General features: G+C 34.6%; 2 protein-coding genes across 7 annotated transcripts; both read left to right on the top strand.

Annotated features, from left to right (window-relative positions):
• The first annotated feature begins 833 nt into the window (after positions 1–833).
• On the top strand, positions 834–14,922 carry LOC102605582 (uncharacterized). Of its 2 annotated transcripts, XM_015306240.1 has the most exons (15): positions 834–986; positions 1,066–1,224; positions 1,942–2,032; positions 2,164–2,248; positions 2,407–2,491; positions 3,046–3,115; positions 4,171–4,240; positions 5,819–5,864; positions 5,954–6,200; positions 6,293–6,498; positions 6,689–6,763; positions 13,284–13,353; positions 13,562–13,642; positions 14,424–14,503; positions 14,589–14,922. In XM_015306240.1, the coding sequence occupies exons 2-15, from the start codon at positions 1,109–1,111 to the stop codon at positions 14,665–14,667; spliced, it is 1,401 nt and encodes a 466-aa protein (XP_015161726.1). In that variant the 5' UTR covers positions 834–986; positions 1,066–1,108; the 3' UTR covers positions 14,668–14,922. The 2 variants fall into 2 exon arrangements, with proteins under 2 accessions (XP_015161726.1, XP_006341642.2); XM_006341580.2 differs by having other exon boundaries at positions 834–1,224; positions 5,822–5,864.
• Positions 14,923–15,702: 780 nt separating this feature from the next.
• LOC102604805 (protein DENND6A) lies at positions 15,703–21,381 on the top strand. 5 transcript variants are annotated; one of them, XM_015306237.1, is made up of 5 exons: positions 15,704–15,902; positions 16,681–18,421; positions 18,567–18,759; positions 20,566–20,877; positions 20,960–21,381. In XM_015306237.1, the coding sequence occupies exons 2-4, from the start codon at positions 16,806–16,808 to the stop codon at positions 20,734–20,736; spliced, it is 1,980 nt and encodes a 659-aa protein (XP_015161723.1). In that variant the 5' UTR covers positions 15,704–15,902; positions 16,681–16,805; the 3' UTR covers positions 20,737–20,877; positions 20,960–21,381. The 5 variants fall into 5 exon arrangements, with proteins under 5 accessions (XP_015161725.1, XP_015161723.1, XP_015161724.1 ...); XM_015306238.1 differs by having other exon boundaries at positions 15,704–16,282; positions 20,569–20,877; XM_006341577.2 differs by having other exon boundaries at positions 15,704–16,282.
• Positions 21,382–24,827: the final 3,446 nt, after the last annotated feature.

Genomic DNA, 24,827 nt, shown 5'->3' with positions numbered 1-24,827 from the left:
TTGAAGGCATTATTGAGAATAATAATAATAAAATTATTTGTTATAAAAAAACAAAAAATTAAAACCAACTGCAATTTTTTTTCTTGTGTTAATCACATATTTTTAATTCTTCCTAACAATAAAATAATATGTTCAACTATTAGAATCAGTACTATCTCCGTTTTTATCATTTTCCTTTTTACAGACAAATTAAAAATTATAAATAAGAAGATAATTTTACTTATTTACTTATTAATTTTTTTTGAGAATTTTATAAATAAATATGAATACTTTTAAAAAAGTTAATTACAAAAGTAATATAGGAAATTTCTAACTAATACTTTCTTGATTTAATAAGATGAATAATCAATATGAAACAATTATTTTTAATAATATAATCAATTAATATGAGACAAAGTAAGTATTTTCTCCCAAACTCGATCAAACATGATCACCATTTAAAGAAGAAATTTTAATAAATGATTATAAGAGAAAATAATTGATTGTTGGACTGAATTACCAGTAAGGATAAGGTTTTGTCTTGTACTGAACTCTTTAAAATATAAATTACTCCCTCCATTTAAAAAAAAGTGAACTCCTTTTCTTTTTAATCTATTTCAAAAAGAAAGATTTTTTTCTATTTTTGGTAACATTTTAATTTTAACTTTCCACGTGATATGTTTAAGGTCACAAGATTAAATGATAATTTTGTACATTTAACATAACTTTAATTTAGGACTACAAGATTCAATTTTTTTTTTTTTTTTAAATTCCGTGCCAAGTTAAACTAGGCTATTTTTTGTGAAACGGAGGAAGAAGTATTTTTTTTGATTCGACTGACGACAATACCAAATGCTATGACGTTATTTTAATGGCGTCCGACAAATAAGACTTCCCCTTTCCGTTTGGCTTCCTCTTCCCGCAACTGCCACTTCTCTCTCTCTCTCTCGCTTCTAATACTTCTCAATTCCACCTCTTCCTCTAAAAACCTAATTATCTTCTTGCAGGTTCACTCCAAATCCTTCAATTCCCAAGTTTTTAGTTCGTATACAGCTTGATTTTCACTAGAAATCGTTTCAATTTCAGAGCAGTAGCTGTAATCAGTAGTGTGTGTGAACGGAAAACAACAATGAGCTGGAGGAGAGTCGGAAAGTCTTTTCAGGCACTTTCAGCGCACTTTTTGCTTTTGTGTTTCACCGTTTTGCTTGTTGTCAAGCTCGATCACTTCGCTGATTTCTCCTGGTGGTGAGTTTTCTGTTTTCCCCAATTTTTTTTTTTGAGTTTAATTGATGAATTCTGAATAATGATGTTATCATAGTAATTGTCACCATATGGGATCATACTGGGTATGTTGTTTTTGTTGAATGTCAGCATTAGTAGTTGTTTCTCATGCCTTTATTTCCTTGGATGCTGATGTTGATTGTTTAAACAAGGAGTAATCTTGTCTAGGAAACTTATTTATTTATGGGTCGGTTAGGGGGTGACAAAAACTAGGAATGACAAGGGTCTGTATATGGTAGTAAATAAGCTTGAATTTGGTTTATATGAGTGGTCAATATGAACACCCTTCTCATTGTTTATCGGTTGATTTTAACTTGTTGCACTGTGTAACCCCAAGGTTCATTGTTCCTTGAAATCGGGTTATGCAATCTATGGAGTAGGGGCAGTAAATTTTGCTAAGAGTGTTTTGAGGTTTAATAAATATGTATAAAAAGTAATATTTGACCTGCATACACATTATAATTTTTGGGCAAAGGGTGTGCAACTGATCACTCGTGAGCTTATGTAGCTAAACTACTGAGTAGGGGACAAAGATAAATGATGCGTGTTTATAACCCTCCATTAGAGACAGAAAGATCTGTTTTATAGACAAAGGAGCTACTAGTATAGTGACCTTCAGATTTCGTTTCACCATGTTTAGATTTAGAGGTGTTTCACCAAGACTTTGACTTGGATATGCAGGGTTGTATTCTTCCCTGTGTGGGTGTTTCATGCAGTTGTTGCCCGAGGAAGATTCTCTCTGCCTGCTCCATCAATTCCCTATGATCGCCATGTATGACTTTATGCAGTAACTTTTTTAAATTTTGATAAGAAAAAGGAAGTCTGTCCAAACAAAATTACTAATCAAATTTCACTTCTGCTTTTATATTCCATCTATTGTGGGTGTTGCCTCCATGTGGATAGTGGGCTCCATGTCATGCTGTTGTTGCGACACCTTTGCTTATTGCATTTGAACTACTTCTCTGTATATATCTCGAGAGCATATATGGTAAGAAAGAAAAACTCCACAATCGTTTGTGATATGATTCCTACAAGTTTTCTGTTTCTCGGTTTTATGCTACTAATTCATGGTGCGTCTAGGTCCCTATTAGTTTGTTAACCAGAATTGTCCTTTACTTACTCTTCTTTTCTTGTGTTTTTCTGCAGTCTACCATTCAGCGGCTGTGAATTTGAAATTTGTCTTTCTTCCCTTGTTAGCATTTGAAATAATTATTCTCATTGACAATTTCAGGTACTATGCTGACATGTTTTTTGTGGTTTTGACTAATTTGTTTGATTGCTTTACAATGAAAAAACAATCTAGTGGTTCTTGTAGTGCTAGAATTCTTAAAAGAATCTCCAAAATGCCGTTCCTCTTAGAACCTAGATTTTGTTTATAGCTTTTCATTGATATATTTATGTGTACAGATAAGCATCCATTTCTAAAGATATTTTAGAAAATCATACCATAAAGGCTTCAGAAGTGAACTCTTTGCCTTCTGATAGGGTTAGTGTTAACATTGCTTGCGCCTCCAAGTAGAACTATGTCATCTGTTCAACATATTGGTCACTTCTAATATTTCTTGCCTTTTAGTCCCTTTTCTGCAATATTAGCTGTTAAATCTTTGTGCATGACCTACTGTATGGAAAGTAATGAAAATAAGGATAACCAATAATGGAATGGAAATAGTAATACACTCGCTTATATTTACTTATAAAAAAATAATGGGATTTGGATGATACATTCACCTTTCGTCTATATCCGTGTCTTACTGATGGATAAATAACTTTTAACATTTGGAGCAGAATGTGTAAGGCATTATTACCTGGAGATGAAGAAAGCATGAATGATGAGTTAATATGGGAAACACTTCCGGTAAGTTCATTTATTTGTCCTTGGTGATATAGTAATAGTATAGTTTAGGTTTTCATAGCTGAATTCGTACTTCTCTGATTTTCAATTTCTTGATTTTGTGAATTCATCTTATATTTGATTTGTTCTAGTGTAGGATATGTATCCTGGTCGACCAATAGTTAAAATCATTTGAGATGTGTCTGTACTCCTAGGCATAGTAATCCAACCTATGTTTTAATCCCTTTAGCATCAATCTGAAGCATATAGAACTAAGATCTTTATAACATGAAGTCTCGTGAGATTGAATGTGTTTTTTGTGAAAAAATTATCTAGCTAAGATTAACAAAATGCATAACTGACCAGTAACTGCATTGTTATTTTCCCTGCTTGTTGACGCCTAAAAGTGTTAGGGGTTGCTCTCAACTGTGAGAGTGCATTATTCATCACTTAGTTACAAGGATCAGAAATGAAGAAGCTAAGATAGTGGAGTTTTAATTTAATAAATACAGGAATAACATACCTTTGATCTGTTTCTCTGATCCAATAATGATCATATAACTTATAGAAGTTAAATAAGAAGGCGGTTAATAGTTAAAAAATAAGGCCTTCAATAGTTATCGACACTTAATAAGCGATCGGAAGATTTGAATACCGTAGTTTGTTAATCCTTCACAAAAAGTGGGCATACTATTCTCTTCTGTTCATTGCAAAAAAGACTCGACTTCTTTCTTTTGAAGCAAAATATTCCCTCCAGTAGTTCAAACTATAAACTAATTCTGTTCAAAGAGCTTACCTGTGAGCTAGTTAAATTTGGTCATGCCTTCTGAGTTGGAGGACTGTTATCAATGACTGCATATTGTAATTGATCTGGGTGTGGTTGAATGATTTTATGGTGTGTCATTGCAAAGTTTTATGGTTTGAAACAAGTGACTTAGTATTACTTATCAAAAAGAAAAATAAATTGATACCTATTGGAAAATAATTTGGTTATGGCTATTAAACCGTTGTTCTTGTTTTTTAATAATGTGGAGAATATAGAAGATGGCTTTACTAAATGACGATCTTATGCTTACTAGCATTTTTGGGTGGCAATCTCCATGGTCTTCTTTGTTGCTGCCACATTGTTCACCCTTCTCAAGTTGTGTGGTATGTACCTCTGTCTCTCTGTGGATTTTATTTATTCATTTTTGTTGGCTTGAAGGGTACAGCCCAAAGCATCTCCACTTCATGTTCTTTCCTTGACCTAGAGATCATATATTCTTTGACGATTGGGACTAAGATATACAGATGTACAATTGGATTCCTGGAAGTTTTATCCATTCATTTTGACAAAGAGTGGATGAATTATGTGTTTAGTCATGTCTTTAGTCATGTTTAGAGGGAAAGCAGGGGCTTGCAAAATAAACAAGTCGTATTTTTTGTGGTTGATTGCCAGTTTTTTCTAGAAGCCCATGTCAATTCCTCATTTACTCTGTTTAATTTTAAAGTAAATGTCATCAGAAAAATAGAGTAAATGAAGAAACTGAAAGAAACCCAAATACAGGCCAAGGTCACTTTGAAAGTGAAGTTGCAAAAGAAACTGAATGAAGCACCCATAATTTTTTAGCAGAATGGTACAAAGTCTTCTCAATGTTTAGTTGCTGAATTATCAAGACATCTTGAACACTTTTTTAAGGAGAAGCCTGAAGTAAGGTAAATATTTGAGGTCCACTTTTAATCGTTAGGGAGACACTATAATTTTCAGAGTTGTTACTATTGAACCCAATGTTCTTTCCATAAATGATATTTGCGCTGACAGACCAATTACCAAGATGCGTCAATCATTCTTGCTCCATTGCCTAGGCCTTCACGGGTTTACATTTCCGAAAAGCATAACTGGAGTACCTACTTTTAAGTGTATGACGTGATTAGGGATGCCAGGGAATCTTAAGTTGCCCAAGAGTTCTGTTGGATACAACAAATCTTCATCATCAGTGTCACGATTGCTTTACATACATTGCATGAGCTAAAATATGTTCTTCCTTCACCTGGTATTGTTTTCATAGTTGTATCATTCGACTCATGCACCATTTCATTTTTGGCATTAGTATGCTCTTTCTTTCAAATATGCTGGGTCATTGTATGGATAAACTGCCTCGACAAATGATCCGATTGGATCGTTGAATGATTTGATGCATATATCAGTAGGCAATTTAACAAACTCCCTGCAACATTAAGTGAAGTGAAACCCTCTGTTACATATTGCTGATTGATATCTTGATATTTTAGATGCTCGTTTTAGTTCATGATTTTCATTTAATTATGGCCAGTAATGGTCTTGAATCCACCAGGTATTTCTTGCATCATTTAGAAATTAGAACGTATCCTACTGATATCTGGATACTGAATAGCAGAAATATCCTCTACGAAAAGCAAAGCATTAATAATGATCAGCGTTTTAGAACGGCGTGCTTTTTATGCGATAACTTTTAGGTCTGACAGAATGTCCCCTAAAGAGGTCTCTGGATATTCACTGTCTATGACCATTTCATTGGTTGATGAAATATGAAAATGGAATAGAGGAACTGGAAGACCCTATCATTCGTGTTCCTTCAAGGGCAGTTCTATATCAAGCCTAAATGTTATCCAACATTTTGACTGTTTTATTTATAGTATGCAAGTCTTTTGCTACCTGTCCCTGTCTCTAATACCTATACCTATGCTAACACTATTTCTTTGTTCTAGGAGATGTCGGCGCTCTGAGCTGGTGGGATTTGTTTATAAATTTTGGGTAACTCCTGTTTGTGATGCTCTTAGTCATCCTCCTTCTGATTGGTGGCTTCAGCTAGAACTAACAAAGATCAACATCTGTTTTGTCAGTATTGCTGAGTGCTTTGCATTTCTTGTTTGTACTAAGTGGTCAAATCCAACAATTCATAGAAGTTCTGATGCACGTGGAGCTAGTTCTTCATCTACTACTATCAGACAGCTTAACTGGAATAGTGGCTTAGTGGTTTCCTCAGAGGAAGAACCCCATAGTAGAATATGTGGGCTGCAAGACCTCGGTGGTCACATAATGAAAATTCCAATTATACTTTTCCAAGTCCTCCTCTGCATGCGTCTGGAGGTAAGTTACTCTATGATATAATTATGGCCTTTCTACTGGACAGAGGAGATGCTTCCGATGTGTTTCTAACAATTCATGCTTCTGAATTTCAGGGAACACCTGCTGGTGCAAGACACATTTCTCTTCCAGTTATATTCTTACCCATATTCCTATTGCAAGGAGCTGGCGTCTTGTTTGCTACATTAAGATTTGTTGAGAAAACTGTTCTTTTATTGCGAAGTGGAGCTGCTGTGGGACAATACCATGTGATTTCTTCAAGAGTACGTGACTGCTTTGCATTTATGCATCATGGTTCCAGGTAAAATCATAAGGAACTAACAAGAGACAGATAAATTATTAAAGGTTTAGTTTCGGTAAAACATGATATACAAAATAAAGGATCATAAAATTATGGGATAACACGATGACTCTTAACTGTTACATAAATAGTGATTCTTGAAACTGCAATTAAGTGATGGTTGGTATGTGTTGGTATTTTCAATAAGCAGGCTACTTGGTTGGTGGTCCATTGATGAATCAAGTCGAGAGGAACAAGCTCGACTATACCATGATGGATTTCCTGGGTAAGAATGGTTTTTTCTTCTCCTCTGTCTGAGTCCTTTGCATTGTATTTCATTCCTATGAAGAAAGGATAATGTAAATGTAAATGTAAATGCACCAACCTCGCTGGAGATGGAAACATGAAAAGAACATTGATGAGTGCACAATGGTTTTCTTTGATCCATTACTTTCACATTGTTCACTAATTCAATAAAAGGTTTCAATTGATTTATCAATCTAGACAACACAAAGCATCATTAAAGATTAAATATGAAACAACAGAAAAAATTGACTTAAGAATACAAAAACTCCACAGCCTTCTTTTTTATGGTCTAAAACTTCTGATAAATGGATGACGACTGCAGACTGTGGACTAACAACAATTGACTTAATAACAAAAATAATAAGCTAACAACAATTGACTTAATAACAAAAATAATAAGTGACCATATTAAACGACTCAATAGCTGGTAAAATTTCCTCCCAACATAATTCCAAGTTCAAGTATTCTATTTACCACCTCCCTGATAATTATGAGTTCAAGAACTCTTCTCCTCTTCCGGCTCTGGGAAACATTTAAGATCAAACTTGAGTAGCTCGGCCTGAACAAGATTTCTTGTCACTTTGTCCAATTGTAGCTTGATTGCCAGCTACTACTCCAAGTCTCCAACCTGTGTTTATCTAACGGTATTTCTGAGCCGGGGGTGCATGCTCTTATAAATTAATATTTGTTGAACAAGTTTTTTTTCCTTCTCGCGGAAGTAATAGTGTGTGCATCCTTTGACTCAAATAAACTTCATTTCAATCTTTTGCCTACCCTTCCTAATCCTCTTTTCCATCACAAAATCAAATAATTAAAGAAGAAAATAAGATGTTTTAGCTTATTAAGTCTAGCAATTTTGAGAGGAACTTCTGTGTAGTTTATAGTAGATGCCGCAAGTCTATTTGTCATGTGTATTGTCATGCTAAATTGATGTTTTCATATGTGAGTCTATTTGCCACTTGTATTGTCACGTTTATTTTATTTTTCATATTATGTGAATCTAGTAGGAGATTACCATGAATCCCAACAAAAATTGTCTTATTATTTATTTCACTGCAATTGCGAAGTAATAAAGATGAATTGAATCTAAGGGCTCATTTGGACATGCCATATGAACTCATTATTTGAAATTAAATCATTTAAAATTAAAGTTTTGTTTGGACATGCAATTTGAATTTTTTCTTTTAAACATGAAAACCCCACAAGTTGTGAAAACTATCAAAAATTTTCCAATTCTTGTACAATCTTACCAAATGTGCAAATCATAGCTCTTAAACAAGATACCGATTATGCTAAGGCGCCACATTGACAAGTCACTTATTTTCATGATCTTTTTATAAATAATTGTTTGTGATTACAAACTTCCAAATACACATAATCTTATAAACATCCATTAGTCAACAATAGTAGTAATTAATCATTCTTTAATATAATCTTTTCATATGGTATGTACAATCTCTTCACGCCGAACAAGAATTTTTTCTGCAAAATTTAAAATGATGGGTCATATATTTACAAAATCTGAACTTATGGGTCAAGTTTTACATTTAAATTTTTTGGAAATCATGATTTGGAATCCCAACTCATTTTTTTGGGAGAATTTGGGATTTGATCCCAAATTGCATGTCCAAATGCTGATGTGAAATCATGATTTCATATCGCATGTCCAAACGCAAGCTAAAGACAAATGAAAAATAACAATGATTTTAATTTATTACATATGTAATATTAATTCGAAAGGGGAGCCTTGGAGCTCCGATAAAGTTGTTTCCATGTGACTTATAGGTCTCGAGTTCGAGCCATGAAAGCATCCACTAATGCTTGCATTAGGGTAGGTTATCTACATCACACCCCTTGGAGTGCAAGCTTCCCTCAAATCTTGCTAATGCGGGATGTTTATGCATTGAATTTAATGTTTTCATATTATGAGTTTATTTGTCACGTGTATTATCATGTTTATTTTTAGTGTTTCCATATTATGTGAATCTAGTACAAAATTACCACGAGTCCCAACAAAATTATCTTCTTATTTATTCCATTGCAATTGCAAAGTAATAAAGTCGAATTGAATTCAAATACAAATTAAAATAACAATGCTTTTAATTGTTTTATTAATATAATGTTAATTTGGAAGGGGAACTTTGAAGCACCGATTAAGCTGTCTTTGTGTGACTTATAAGTCTCATGTTTGAGCTGTGGAAACAACCACTAATGCTTGTATTAGGGTAGGTTATCTAAGTTGTACCCCTTGGGGTGTGGCCCTTCCCCGAACCCTGCTAATGTGGGATGCTTGTGCAACATACAATTAATTCTATGGTATGAATGAAAAGAAAACATGTCAAAGAGCTAGTTTTATTTTTCATTTACATGTCCTAATGTGATTCAAGAAAAAAATCTCTACATTACCAGCTCAGTAAAACTTTATAAGATGATTTTACACCTCTAATTAGTCACATTTATGTTTACTTTTTAATCCTCATGTGCTTAATCGAAGTTGTTGAACAAATTACTTCCCTTTTGTGGCATCATCTTTATCATTTTCAATGTTATTTTCAAGATTTTCTTCAAGTAATATCGACAATTGTATACCGAGTAACATTTAATTCACATAGTGCATACATTACAACTCACATAATATTGTGCTTCCTAAAGTACACTTTAGACCTATAATTAAACTATTCCATAAAAATATACATATGCCTTTTATATATTCCATCCAAAATACACAAGGTATGATTTCATACCTGATTCATTTCAATTCTAATTCTTAGATTACCCTTCGGGGTGGCCCAATGGCTTGGGCTTGGGACTTCCATGTTGGAGGTCTCAAGTTTGAAACCCCTTGCCAGCTAAAGCAAGAGGTTTGCCTAGTGCGGGTTACCTCTCCTATGTGGTTTTGCGAGCTATTGCATAGGAGCGGGGGTTTTACCCTGTGCGCACCCAAAGGGTAGCGGCTGCGGGTTTCCCTTGTCATAAAAAAAATTTAAAAAAATTCTTAGATTGGCAACGCCTGATGGCTTAACCAATTTTTAGTTTTTATTCTCTAATTTTTGCTATACACCGATAAGATCAATCCTAACTTTCAATTGCATCATTAAGGATTACTACGATGATTTTTAAATTATCATAACCTGAGCCAAGGGTCTATCAGGTACATCCTCTCTATCTTTACAAGGTAGGGGTAAGATTGCAAACACATCTCCCTTCCCGGATCCCACTTCTGGAATTTTACACTGTGCATATTGTTGTTGTTGAAGAAAGGATAAATTTGTTTATTTACTGTAACAACCTATTAATGTAGCGAACAATTTCTATACAAGTGGTAAACAAAACTGTAGAACATATACAAGAAATATGGTTCTCTATAAAATAATGTCATATCATTTATGCTGATGAGAACCTCATGGTGCTCCAAATTTTACTAAAATCGTTCTAAGTTGTCTTGTCCTTCCCTTTCAAAGTCGCCAATAAAAGCCAAATAACTATGCAACAAGTTCCAACTAATCTAGATGTTTCTTCTGAGAGTTTGTCTGACGACCCATTCTCTAAACAAAGCCTTGACGGGCATCCGGTGCCTTACTTCACCGAGCGGACTGGCTTGACTGTTCTAGCCTGTACCTTCATATCACATACCCCACATGTGTATAAAAATAAATGACTTAAGTCTTTGTTAGAAACTTCAATACAAACAATTCCTAAAATCATAGAAATAACGTTTGAAATCTATAAATAGTGAAATGTACTTGAAATAATCCCAAGTAACATGATCAACCATAATCCAACTAAAAACACATCTATGAAGCCTCTACTGGAGTGCTAAGAGGAATGCACAGGACACAGATTTCCTGGCTAATCCCCAAAACAAATGTTGGAGAAATGAATGAAATTGTCCAACCGAAAGAGAAGAAATCCGCTGTCAAGGACGGAGCTCACCAAATCAACTTCTGGAATAAAGCAACCTAGCTCGTAGTCTGCTCGTCTATGAAACTTGCGTCTACATTGACATAGGTCAATGTAGGTTCCACAAAGAGAACGTCAGTACACCAGTAGCGGTACTCAATGAGTCTAAATATTCCCCTCACTAAAGTCAGAACGAGACCTTGAATAAAAACGTATGGGTAAGGTTTTTAAGGTACTTCGTCCTAATCAATCGAAATTCAATTAAGGAAATACAAAAAATGGGGTAGTGATTTGTATATAACTTTGTATGACTTTGCTCTTCTATTTTGTATTTCCTTCCTTTCCTTTTCTATTTCTATTTATTTATTTATCATTGCTTCCCTTGAATTCCGTGTTCTATAACGACGAAATATAACATTCGGGCATTTCAGGTGGTTTTCCGTTTATCAGTGGAACTCTACTAAAGCTAAAAAAGAAATCAAGTTTGCTTATCCCTTCATTGTTTTCCTTCTTCACTCTTGTGAAAGATACTTTATGATGAATTATGGTTTGTTTCCTCTCTTATCCCTTCATTTTAATTTTTTTTCCTTCTAAAAAAACAGTCTTCTTTGGGTTGAAAGAATAAATCAGCTTCATGGATTAGCTAAATAGGGCTCCAGGATGGGTGTTCAATAGGTTTCTATATGAAATGTTGGCCAATGATAAAAGAGATTTATGAAGGCCATAATCATTTCTATTGTACTTTCTAGGGGTTTTTGAAGAAGCTTCAATGCTACCATATTTTGCATTAACATGAAAAAGGGGAAAAAGTGGAACTATGAGTTAAAGAATTCTGGCTTTCAACTAGTTAGATTGCTAAGCTGTTATAACAGAAAGATCGAGAAGGGTGATCGACAAATTGGCAGCAGACAAACAAATGAACTTTATAAACAACAACATACCCAGTGTAATCCTACATGTGGAGTCTGGGGAGGGCAAGATATATGCGCACCTTACCTCTAACCTTTGTGGGGGTAGAGAGGCTATTTCCAATAGACCCTTTGCTAAAAAAGAGAAGTTATTCGTAGAAAGGTAGCAAGAGAAAAGATAATAACAACATTCCCAGTGTAGTCCAACAAAATGGAGTGTGGGGAGGGTAGCAAGAAACAAATGACGTCAAAATATCAAGATACTGGGCAAATCAAAGCAACAGATAGCAAAAACTCACATTGAAGAATATGAAACTATGCGATTACTAGATGCTACTAGTAATAAGGAGGAGAGGATATGAGGTTAGTCCCTGTCTCTCCCACTTAACAGGTGGCTACACTCGGTTATCTACTAACCTTGTACCCTAATCTTTGTCCTCCATACCTTTCTATCTAGGGTTCTGTCTTCAGTAAGCTGAAGAAGTGTCATTTCCTGTCTAATCACCTCCCCCGGTTCTTTTTTGGTATACCTCTACCTCTCCTAACTCCTGCTGCAATCAACCTCTCACACCTTCTAACTGCCGCGTACCTCCTCTTCACATGCCCAAACCATCTGAACCTCGCTTTCCTCATCTTGTCTACCACGGATGCCGCACTGAGCCAGTTAAAAAGCACACACTTCTGCGCTTTTAGTGAGAAATGAGGTGCGACGCAGCCCTTGCGCTTTTCTACCCTGAAGTGAGGCATGAGTGAAGAAGCGCACACTTTTGCGATTGAAGCGAGAAGTGAGACAGTGCAGAAAAGCGAGCTTTATTCATCTGCTCAAGTTTTAAAATTAAATTGCTGCGACTAGTTTTTTCTTTAAAAAAAATACTTCCCCTACTTTTCTTTTCTTTTAGTTTGTCTCCTGCAAGCCTGCAAATTCTCTTCCTATGTTTTCTCTGTTGCTACTCAACTAAACTGCTGGGGTTGGAGTACTCTATTTTCGCTTCTCTTATCTGTGTTCTTCTCATGTTTGTATTCTCTGTTATGCCTGTTTTTTCTCTGATTTGTAATTTTTTTCTTTGTTCTTCTCTGTTTTGCTCGATTCTCACTTCCACATCCATTTGTAATTATCACTGGATACGTCACGTCACTGAACTTGCACTCTAGGTACTATGTTTTAGTCCTGCTACAAATGACCTATATAAGGAGGAAGAAAAAATATGAATGCAGTGATAATTGCAAATGGATGCCTTGTCGCAGGAAGAGAAAAAATAAAATGCGTTAATTGTTTAGTTCTGTTTTGTTTCAGTATTTTTTTTCTTTTAAATACCATAACAAACCAAATATTGTTTGTTTCTCAAATCTAACACCACATCAACCAAATATAAAACACTGCCTATTTATTCATTGTGAATCTGTTTTTCGTTCTGTCTGATTTTTAATTTTTTTTTCTTGAACACTCCTACTCATTGAATTGCTGTTCATTCAGTTGTTGTAGTTCATCAATGTTATCTAGAGCTTATGGTAGTAGTAACAACCCTTGCTTTATTTTTTTCATGAGCAATTGCTAGATTGTGTATCTCGTCCTTTCATCATCACCAACCTATTCTTGATAAATTGGGGGTGAACTTGGCCGAAATGAAGACTGCTATTACTTCTGTGGATTCTGAGATTTTATTCATTATTGAACTACTTATTGTTTTGCAGGTATAGTACTTTTTGTGGTTATCCACCTGAAATAGTCAAGAAATTGCCCAAGAAGGATCTTGCTGAGGAGGTAAGCTTATTGTACATTTTTAGCATAGTGCTTTTCATTATACATGCCACAAAAATTTGATATCGTGTTCATACCGGTAGTGGTTGATAAGTTGCTTTCTAATCATATAATGCATTAAGCTCTTGACATAACTTTTTTACCACACTTTTGTGGATCTATCTCTTTCTGCTCATTCTATATTTCTTTTATATTGTTTTTTGATTGATAGGTTTGGAGACTTCAAGCAGCTCTGGGTGAGCAAGCAGAAATCACTAAACTGAGCCAGCAGGAATATGAAAGACTTCAAAATGTAAACTTCTTAATTTCACTTAGGCTTTCTCAACTCTGTGATGCAGGAGATAAGATCTTTCATCTGTTTCCAGTATATTGCATGCCTGTTGCATGGACTACTCTTTTTTGAAAAGATACTTACACTTTCTACTTAATTATTACTATTACCCACTTGTGGGATTACACTGGGTATGTAGTTGTTGTCGTTGGCTGTGACATCTACTTGTGGTAGGGGTAAGGTATGCATACACCCTGCACTCCCCAAGCACCACTTGTGGGAATATACTGGCGTGTTGTTGTACTGGCTGTGTCATCTTTTTCTGCCCTTTGCATGAAATGCTACTTGTTAGCAGGCATATCGAAATCCTTAAGTTGTGAACAGCTACCACACTCAGTCCCGAGCCAGTTGGTGTGATGCTTAAGTTTTACTTGAAAAAGAACCATAATCCTTGAGCTGTACGTCATCAACATTTTTTCAGTTTATCTTTGACAGTTCAATTCCAGGAGCTCGTGTCTTATCGAAAGATCTCAGAGAAGATATTACATTTCATGTCTGGTAATCCAAATGAATATATATAAATTAATGTAATACCATGATTTAGTTAACTGGTCTAGTCTGAGATATGAGTGTACTTGTGTGATTTCATACCATCTAATTTTTTTGATAACTCAAACTCTTTCACTGGATTTGTTGTTGTTGAACTGTCACTTTCTTCTGTACAAAATGTTACATTTGTTTGTGTGAGGAGATTCTTGTATAGCTGATCACATTAACTTAAAGCAATTTTGATGCTGTTCAGGAAAAAGTTTTATGTAGGGTTTGCTTTGAAAGAGAGATTAGTACAGTGCTACTCCCTTGCAGGCATCGCGTCCTTTGCAGGTATTTTGCTCTACCATTATGGGGCCTAGCAATATTAACTACTTGCCAGTCATACAAATGTTCATTCTTATCTCATGTGGTGTAGTTCCTGCTGTGAGAAATGCGACAAATGCCCCATCTGCCGTGTCTGTATCGAGGAGCGCTTGCCTGTATATGATGTCTAAGTTAAATCCATCAAGCTTCTGCCTTCTTAAATGTCAAATATGATACTTGGAAATGTAGTTTACCGAATTTTGTGCAGTTACTTTGCTTAGACTGAACTAACGTAATTAGGTAGGACACATTTTCAGATTGCAGTTGCTCTTCCAGTAACTGTCATCTTTTGTAAATATGTGTCCTTTCTGCTGAAGTAAGTTGTATATATTATCTGCTTTTCTCGTTTTCTTTTAAAAAATAGTTCTCTAGTACTTTATTTTCCAGACCTTTTTGTGTTATTCAGTAATCAGAAAATTTGAAGTGATATTCAATATTGAAGTTGTGATGCTGCCTTTTTGGTGAAACCTGAAAACTATGTCCAAGACTAGTTACTTTAGGAAGAAACTTTTTCCAAATATGACTACTAAATCGACTGATTATAGAAATGAATAAAAACAACTAAGCTTTTGCCCAAATTAGAGGCTCAATAGGATAAGAAGCAGTAACTAAAAGATGCCCAAAAGATACTTCAGAAGTTTTAAATAATTTGTGTGCAACCCATGTATGCAGAAAAACTACTTGCTAACTGTTCCGTGCTGACAAGACATTCTAGCACATTTCACCACTATCACTGGCCATATGCCATAAGGTACTCTTCAAAAATATCAATCGGTGTGTCATAAAATAGTGTATTTTTAGAGAATTTTGTGACATTGAAAGTGAAGAGTCGTGCAACTTAGGCCATATATATAAAACAATAGAAATGCACTAATCTTTATTACATATGGGAGGGGAAAAGAAAAACGAAATGCTACGGTGATCAAATTTTAATTGTGTAGATAAAAAGTTTACCAAGTAAACTAATCCTCAATTATTGAAAAAATAACTAGTCACAATAGTTTATAGTGCTCCAATTAAGTCAAAGTTAAAGTTCTTTTTTTTCTCTAAAAAATATGTGAATGGTCCCCAAAATAATATTAATAATGAAATCTCCAAAATGTTTTTGTAATATTCTAAAGTTGAAAAGATTGTCATATAAATTCAAGTAAGAAAGTAAAATATTACTACTTTTTTTCGCCAAAGCAAATGTACAGTTTTTGTACTAATAAGATGCAAAATTGATTTGCACGAAGCTTATTTTGTGAAGGTTATCAGAAAATTTTAAGAAAAAAAACTAGGGTTCCAAAAATAAACAATTCTGTATGAATTCTATCAAGTTTTTATATTCACAAGTCTTTCAATTTTCTCCCAAATAATAAAGCAGGTAAAAAGGTGTTTTTTTGGGTCGGGAAAATCCAAACATGATAAACATCCTAGTCCTTCATCTCCATTTTCTGCTTAGGTCGATTTGATAGAGAACTCTGTCCTCTAATATATAACCCAATTCGAAAATTTACATTATTTGTGCAAAAAGACAAGTTTTTTTTCCAGCTGTGAACCCTCTCGTTCTTCACCTAATTGGTTGCCTTGTTGTATCATTCTTGGATAGACCCAATTGTTCTTTTTTTTTGTTTTGCCCTTTTGGTGATATATACCAAACACATTGGATCGAGACCCACTCTTTTTTTGAAAAAATTACTAAAGATTTCATTTTTTCGATCCATCTACAGTGTTAGCGGGCAGATGTATCTTTGTTGAATTCAGGTGACTGTCTGATGCATATTATATATTCCTTTTTTTTCTTTTTTTGCTGTTGATTCTTGAATTTAAGACGCTTCTGGGTATGTTGTTCTGTTTTGATTCCATGCTTATTGGATTGAAATATTGTAATTAGATTCTTGGTTTTTCTACTTTTTTAAAAACCCAATTAACCCAAGCTTTTGTAAATTGGAGTACTTGTTTCCTGAACTTTTACGTGAGTGAAAATCTTCGTTGTCTTGATATTTATGGTCCTAGTAGTCCTGCTTCTGTTGTTATATTTCCGACTTTTTGTGCCAAGTACATATACCCTGGTGTTATTTATTTGGTTTTGCTCCATTTATCAGACTGAGTTCTCTATAGTTTCCTGTCTCACTTTATGAGTTAATGGTTTCATTTCACAGGCTTAATTAGTTGTACAAGTTTCTGTATTTCCTCTTGGATGAGAGACGAAAAGCCAAATGTTTGTGTGTGTATGTTGAAAATAGGAGTTCTTTGAGTGATGTTGTAGTTTTTGCAGTAGCCGGAAATGAGCCGATCTGCATCATTTTTGGTGAGATCAGAAGCTGATTTAAAAGTAGATGAAAAATCTCTACAGCAATGGGTTGTTGGCTTCTGTATTATTAGGTTTGATCTTGAACAGGGACAGCTTATTGAAGAATGTTACCCAGCGGGCTGTCTAACACATAATGAGGAGCTTGAAGTTGCCTTTAGCTCATTTCCGGATTCAGTTTCTCAGAATCATAACCGATCAAGCATCCATGACTGTATCTTTTTCTTCCGTGTCCGGAGGCAGGGGAATCCTCAAGTGGCACATCTGCCTTCATCCGAGATAGTGGAAGTAAATAAAACACAAGCATCCCAAATGACAGCCAGTGATAAGGTGCTAAAACAAAGGAGTAAAATTCAAACAGGGGCGAACTCAAGATATTTGTACGGGTTTGTGTTTAATAGACAGAGACACGATGAAAGGCTAAAACGGGGTGGTGAGCAAAAGTCCGTGGTAATTCTTTCTCACAACCCATTCTCTAGTGTCTTTCGACCTTTGCTGCAGATCATGGGCCCATTGTACTTTGATATTGGGAAGAAAGCCCTCAATTTCATTGCTTCTTATGTATCAATGTGGCCTGTTCCTGTACCTGGTCAGTTAATGGAGCTTCCAATTGGGAATGCTACTCTTAAAGTGAACTTGCCACCTGCCCATTGTATGCCTTTGGATTGTGGAGTACTTTTTGAAGAGTTGGCTTCTCCAATAGCCCCATTTCTTCCTTCCAGTCAATCAGTTCCACAAGGTCTTTTCCATGATGCAGATCTTTTTGGGACATTTAGGGGGCTTTTAATGCAGCTTTGGAAGTTATGGGAATTGTTACTTATTGGAGAACCCATTCTTATCATAGCGCCAACACCACCTCAGTGCTGTGAAGCTGTTGCTGGTCTGGTTAGTCTGGTCGCTCCGCTTCTATGTAGCATTGATTTCAGGCCTTACTTTACTATTCATGATCCCGACTTTGCTCATTTAAACTCCCTTCAAGAAGGTGCTGCTTTTCCTCCAATGATTTTGGGTGTGACAAACCTCTTTTTCTTGAAATCCCTTCGAAGAATTCCACACGTCTTATCAGTTGGAAATCCTGTCATGAATGCAGCTCGACTTCCATTTTCTGCTAGAGCTTCAACCGGTAGAATTCCGGCTGGACCTGAAGGACTTAGTCTTCCCAATCTTTCCTTGAATAGGTTTACACCATCAAATTTTTTGAATGCTATGAAGTTGAGGAGAGATGGTCCACTCTGCCTGATGACTGAGCACAAAGAAGCCTTTTGGAGCAGTTATGCTCCAATTACAAAGCCAGACACTTCAATCTTGAATAGGCTAATTGATGCAGGTATGTCACCCAGGGTAGAGGAATCAATGTCAGTTGTTAATAATGACATACTTCGTCGGCACTTCTTAGAGCTGACAACCAACTTCTTGGCCCCATTCGGCCCGTATTATAGACCAACAACACCTTCTGAAGGATCTTCCCCATATGTTGATCCTCCTCCTCTACCCACATTTAATGCCGAGGACTTCCTCACTAGCTTGTCAGCAAGGGGTCCTGGAAAGTTTCTGTTGAAGAGGATGAAATCCAACTGGCTGGACCTTTACAGGTAAAGAATGGTCAGTTTTTCTTCTTGCATACTCTTCTTTGAATTTTTATAGATTTTCTCTTCCACGTTTACTAGCAAACTTTATACATGTAATTAACGGATTATCGCCTGACTCAAAATGAAATGATAACTTGTACTTGTACAGACGGTTTCTGAAAGGGCACAACTTTTTGCCGTGGTTTCAACGAAAGCGTGCTGTTGCTGAACAAGAACAGTATAGGTTGTGGAGGCAAGCTAGAATGAGGGCTGACATACAACATTTTATATCTAGAATGTCTGAGTTGGAGATTGTTGATACTTTCAATGCAATTGAAAAGCATCTTCTTGGAGAATTACAGGCATGTGCTTTCCTAAACTTATGGTGACAGTTCCATTTTCTTCTCTGTGTATTCTGACTTTTGAGTAGTTCTTCACCTATGAGGAATGTACACAAAAATATTGAAATGGTCATACTGAATTAGAAAATGAAACTAAGAAATTTGCTCATGTGTTAATAAATGTGATTGTGAGATGGTATTTGATCATTTTATCCCAAGTGACTGAAGTATGTACTTATCACCCCCTCCCAGAAAAAGAAAAAAATAGACTGATATATCTAGTTTCTATGGAGAGGCAGAGATTCGTTGTTTATCAGAGGCGGTAGAAAAAAGAGACTGAAGGCTTTGCTACCATTGTTTTCTGACTTGTTGTTTAGCTGAATGATATTAGGCTGAAGCATCAGTTTCTGTATGAGTAAATTTAGAGAGTTTTTCAATGATTTTATTCATGTTAAGATTTAATCATAAGCATCTGTGAGAGTTTTCAGTTGTAGGCGGAGAAATAAGGGTTTTATCTATGATGGACGTAGTTGAGATTACCTATATATATTTGATTTATACAGATGAAACTCTATGTACATGGCAAGGAGCAACATGTCGATAGAAAATCCCATAATGAAACTGGTTACCAAACTAGGAAGAGAAACAATTCAGCTGTAAATACCAGCGTGCGACCTTGTCATTTCTTAAGGCTACTATATTATTTGATAGCCAGTGCAGAATATGTTTAAACATGACTTTAATCCTGTCGTAGCATCTTTCCCATTTTCCCATCTTGTACTATTCCACTAGAAGGATGAAAGTGTGCTTTTGATTGATTGGTCTAAGGAAACAAATTTTGAAGCATCCAAACAGGGAAAGCCATATAACTCCAGTGAACAAGTTATCATGGTAGGCAACCCTATGTTGCTTGATGAAAATAGGGAGGGGTTTGACAAGGTGGAGTGGTAAGGCTGTTTCCTTTTATTCAGTAGGAGAGAAAAGAGGAGGGAAATTAAATGTGAAAGGGTTGCATACCTTTTCATGACACCTTTTCAACTCCAAAATGTGATCTAAAGGAGGAAGTATATCACAACATTTCACTTCCTCAGTTCCTTGCAACCACACCAACAACCAGAAAAGCCATCAATACTTTCCTTGGGAAATTAAACCATGCTGTACATCTATGCTGTATTTCCTTGCCACGTTCCTTTTTTCCTTTGGCCAATCTCCAATGATAGATTCACAATTACCATATTTCTTTTGCATATCCTGGACAAGTATCAATTCTGTTGAGAGAGAAATGATGTTATTTTGTAATATTATCTCAAAAAAGTTATCAATTCTGTTGAGCTGAGATGGTATTGTCGATTATAGTTGTAACATGTTAAGAATTTTGGAAAATACTCGCATATTATCCATCGTTTTTGGATTCATAGTCGCTCTTCTTAAATGAAGCGAAGGGCGACTATCATCCATTATTCATACTCACATGTTCCCCATTATTTTTGGATTCATATTCGCTGACGATGGCTTTTGTCCAGTTCAATTTTTGCAACTTGAACTGCAAACTACACTTTTTATTGGCTTTGATCTGTCTTAATTGGTTAGCAAAGTGGCAGAGTTAATTATATTAAAAAATGCAACAGAATAATATGTAGGATAAGGACTTGATCGATATTATATAGGTTTTGAGCATGGGGTTTTTTAACTGTTTTTCAAATTTGAGGTGATCTAGTTTTCTGCTCCACATAACCTTCACGGGGATAGTTATTACCACTCTCTTCTATGCTAATTAGTAATTGTGAATGACAATATATCTTTCTTGGTGGCAATGTTCTGCTGCAGCAGTCTACCACTCTTGAAGTAGGTTCTGATGCCACTAGCAGCAAACTAAGGGAGGATCTTCAGGCAGTGTTTCACGTCCTCCCAAAGGACATGCAGCAGCTTATGCTAATGAACCCGGAGAGGGCAGCACTTGTACGAGATGATGAGCTTCCCTCTAAATCAACCAGATGACAGGAGCTTGTGTGGCTAAGATTTAATCAGACAGCTGAGTTGAGAGTTCTATGGTGCCGCCAGAAGATGTAGAATCAATCATGTCCTCTTCTTCACTGTAAATTCTTGCAGGAGCTGGACTTCTCAATGATCTGCTGCAAGGTCAGTTAAATCTTGCCTCAGATTTCCATTTTGCATTCTTGAGATAAATTGATTGTGAACATGATTTTTATCTTTCCTCCAGATTACTTTGGCAAAGAACTATTATCTATCTATTTGAAGCTGTTCCGGTGTACCGAGATCAGATTCTTCTCCTGAATTGGTATTTGAATTTTTCCAGATAATTGATTCTTATATGATGTTTCGGGATGAATAGAAGTCTGTTTAACTTACTATTGAAAGGGAAAACGATTTCCAGATATATGAGAAACAAGTAATGAGCCCTTATGTTGTAAAACTCCAGCTTTTTTCTATTTTATTCTATCTCAATGAAGGGGTCCCTCTTTGGTTTCTGTTTCCCCTCAAGGACATCAATGTCATATGGCGCATGATTAGACAAGTCATGCTGTAAATGGAATATCAGTGTTTGCATTTCGTTAGAACACGGGAAGAAGAACCTGTATGAAACATGTCAAAGGATGCTTTTACTTGGCTAAATTTGCTGCACATCACCCTCCCCTTTTCCTCTCATCTTGTTTCCTTGAAAATTGCAGCTTAATTGATTTTCCTGTTAAAGCTCAACCATCTTTCTGCAGTTTCAAAGCTGCGATTTGCGACTATTGTTATATTCGATGTTGCTTTGGACAACCCAAAATTAGTCGCTCCCATGTCGGATCCTTGAAAAATGTACTACTTTTGGAGGATGGATCCACCGCGCATCTATTGGGATTTTTTGAAGAGTCCAACTAACATAGGTTATATACTGGTTTTGAGAGTCGCTGATTCAGTTTTTCTATTGACCTTGTGCTCAGTCAGAGATTAGCAGTCTCAGTTATCTTGTCCATTACAAATATGGCATGTCAGATATGAAAAAACATAAGACAGCACTGTTGCTGTGAACCTTTTAGGATTCAAAGGGTCCAAGAAGATCAAGATTTTTATAAACCTTATCCATTAAAAATAATTGGTGGATGATAGTTGATGAATGAATATGTGATATGTCAATCCTTTTAATGACCATTTAAGTGTGAAATCAAGAATTCCATGTGATTTCATGTGTAAAAGACTGCTGGTAATGCGGTCCTTGTGACTTGTTTATAAATATCAAGGAGACAACTTAAATTATCAAAGAAAGTGAAATTATGGCCTGACAAAGACCCTTTGTTGTTTCAACAACACTAATGACTATAAAGTTCTTTACATCCACAAAATTTTGTCAGCCAAATAAGGCTGGAGATTTTAGAGGGTACGCATATTCTATCTCTATTTTAGAAGGTTTAGACGTTTTTAATAGATTATTGGCTCAAGGCAAAACAATTCAAAGAAGTTTGAAAAAGAAAATGGGAAACAATAAAATTATGACAAATAAATAGTAATAGAAATTAAAGAATAAAAGCTTAAAAAAATAATACTATACTACTAATATAAAAGAGACAACATAACGATCGATAACCTTACGGATAGGGTCTCGAAGAGACGCAAAAATGGACTTTGTCATCTATCATTTTTCATTTATAGTGTAATGATTATCTATGACTGACGTCGGATTCATATAAGAACAACATCTTTTCTCATTAATTTACCTTTATCTTTTTGGCCCTGTATCCTTCAGATAATTATAAAATGTGACAGTTTCTAATTTAATATTTTGTGCTATAATCCAATGAATGATAAGATGGACGGACAATTATATAACATTAGATAAGATTTTAAAAAAAAATTTGCATCAGTCACGAGGGGCTTGCAGCATATATTAAGAACAAAATGAGAAAAAGATATAATTTGATCATATGCTATGTCAACTTCAATATATATATGTTCATATCATATGAAACTATAACGAGAAGTGTTACAAAAATAAGAGACGAGATAGATTTAAAACCATGACTAACAATATCTTAAAATTAATACACACCAAAAGCAAAGATTCATATAGTGTCCGTTAATTATAAGTTTTGAATCTTGTTAGTACGTTGATGTTGAACGTATTGTTTTTTGAGGCGTACTTTGGTCTTATTTTAATACATTATTATAATTAACATTATCATTATAATCAACTCATACAAAAGTGATGCATAATTATAATTATTATTACAAGTTTACAAGCTAACAACCATATATCTTTTCCGTATGAAAATGATGGAAGTGTGACATAGACTTAAGGTTAATATATACAATCATTCAAGACCCCATTGCATATTGAAATATCATAATTCAAATTATTTCCTTTTATGAAAATGAAACTGTGCATATTTATTTTTGTAATATCCAAATTCCAGACATAAACTTTTCTTTTTTATTTTTATTATAAAAATAGAAAAAAGAAATAAACTAGACAACTCGTTGGCGCAACTCCTTTTTTATTTTATTTTATTCAAACTTTTTTTTTCTTTTTTCTTATGGCATTTTTGATTGTTTATGTTTACTCACATCTTCTTATTGACAAGATGGGCATAGTTCTACATGAATTAGAGAAGGAGAAAAAGCCACGTAGGTACATGAATAAGAGGTTGAAAGACAAAAAGTGACAAATTTTGGAAAAAATCATTACTCAAAATTCTTTCCCCACACCCTTGTGGTACTGTCTGAGCAACACTTTCTCAAGTAAACACAATTACTATTGTATTGATCGGTGAAATAAAAATAATAATTTTAAATAAAATATTAATTATTTTAGTTTACATTTAATCCGTGCATAATATGGTTCGCTTCTTTATGAATTTTTTCTTTGATATTGCGAGTTCAAATTTTATTATATTGTAAAGCCTTATGTTTTTATATGGAGGAAAATAAAAGATTTATTACTCATCTTTTGAATTGTGCATAAACTATCTACTCTTTTTTAAAGTCAAAATAATGACCATGTATAAGCAATTAATTTTTGTCCTTTCTTGATTTGTCAAAATGGACGAGTAATTAGAGACAATTAAAAAAGAAAAAGTGAACAAGTAATTAGGGACAAAGGGAGTACCTATTTAACCAAAAGTTAAAGCAAATTGGCACGTGATTATCATTTTATCATACATTCATGCTCAATACATAATTAGATCTTTGATTACTTGCAAAGTTGCAATTAATGTTTTAAATATTTTGACTCCAATCCCACTTCTTCCCACCCACCATTAACCTAATATTACTGAATAAAGTGCACAAGGTCAAAATACTACTCACTAAATAAAGAGGGGATTACATAATATTAAAATTAATACCAATATTCTTATTTCTAATACATCCTAAATCGTAGGGTGTTTGGCTAGAACAATATTATTATCTCTAATATATCCTAACCCTTAAAGGCTCATTTGATTGGAACAAATTATCTCACAATTAATTATTTGAGAATCGTTATAGTACTAGTCCTAGAATCACGAGGGCAAACAGTGCGTGGCCCAAAATTTCTATAAGATTTTGTATGGAGCCTCTTATTGCCATTCACCCATTCAATCATTGCTACTACTAAGATGCCACTTTTTTTTTTTTTCATTTTAATGATGAAATAGATACCATTTTTTAAACTTTCATGTTTCTTTATTTATTATTCCACCCTTTTAATCATTGTTTATTCCATAGTTTCCATTCTACTAACTAGGAAAGATTTTACTGCTGTATAAAAGTTGGTAATTTTCTACACTACCTTTCCTTATTTTCTTTCTTTTCCCTTTTCTGTTTGTTCTTTTGCCCACCTTTTTGTCAGCTTATGTATATATATATGGAGATTAATTTCAATGTGTATAAGACCCCCATTATTATATTCATTTTCTTTTTTTAATATATAATATTTAGATTATTCGATACTCATTCCGTTTCAAAATTCATCACGTTTCATTTTTTTCTGTCAAATTACTTGAAATTTTAATTTTCAGATATTAATTTAATTTAGATTGATCAAATTAATTCCCGGTATCTTTAAAATATTTTCATTCATTGGACCTAGAATGTTTATAGTTTTACTT

This window comes from Solanum tuberosum, unplaced genomic scaffold (genome assembly GCF_000226075.1).
Source record: "Solanum tuberosum cultivar DM 1-3 516 R44 unplaced genomic scaffold, SolTub_3.0 scf00026, whole genome shotgun sequence".
Classification (NCBI taxonomy): domain Eukaryota; kingdom Viridiplantae; phylum Streptophyta; class Magnoliopsida; order Solanales; family Solanaceae; genus Solanum; species Solanum tuberosum.
The sequence above is the reverse complement of the archived record's forward strand: the minus strand, read 5'-3'. Positions and strand labels throughout refer to the sequence as shown.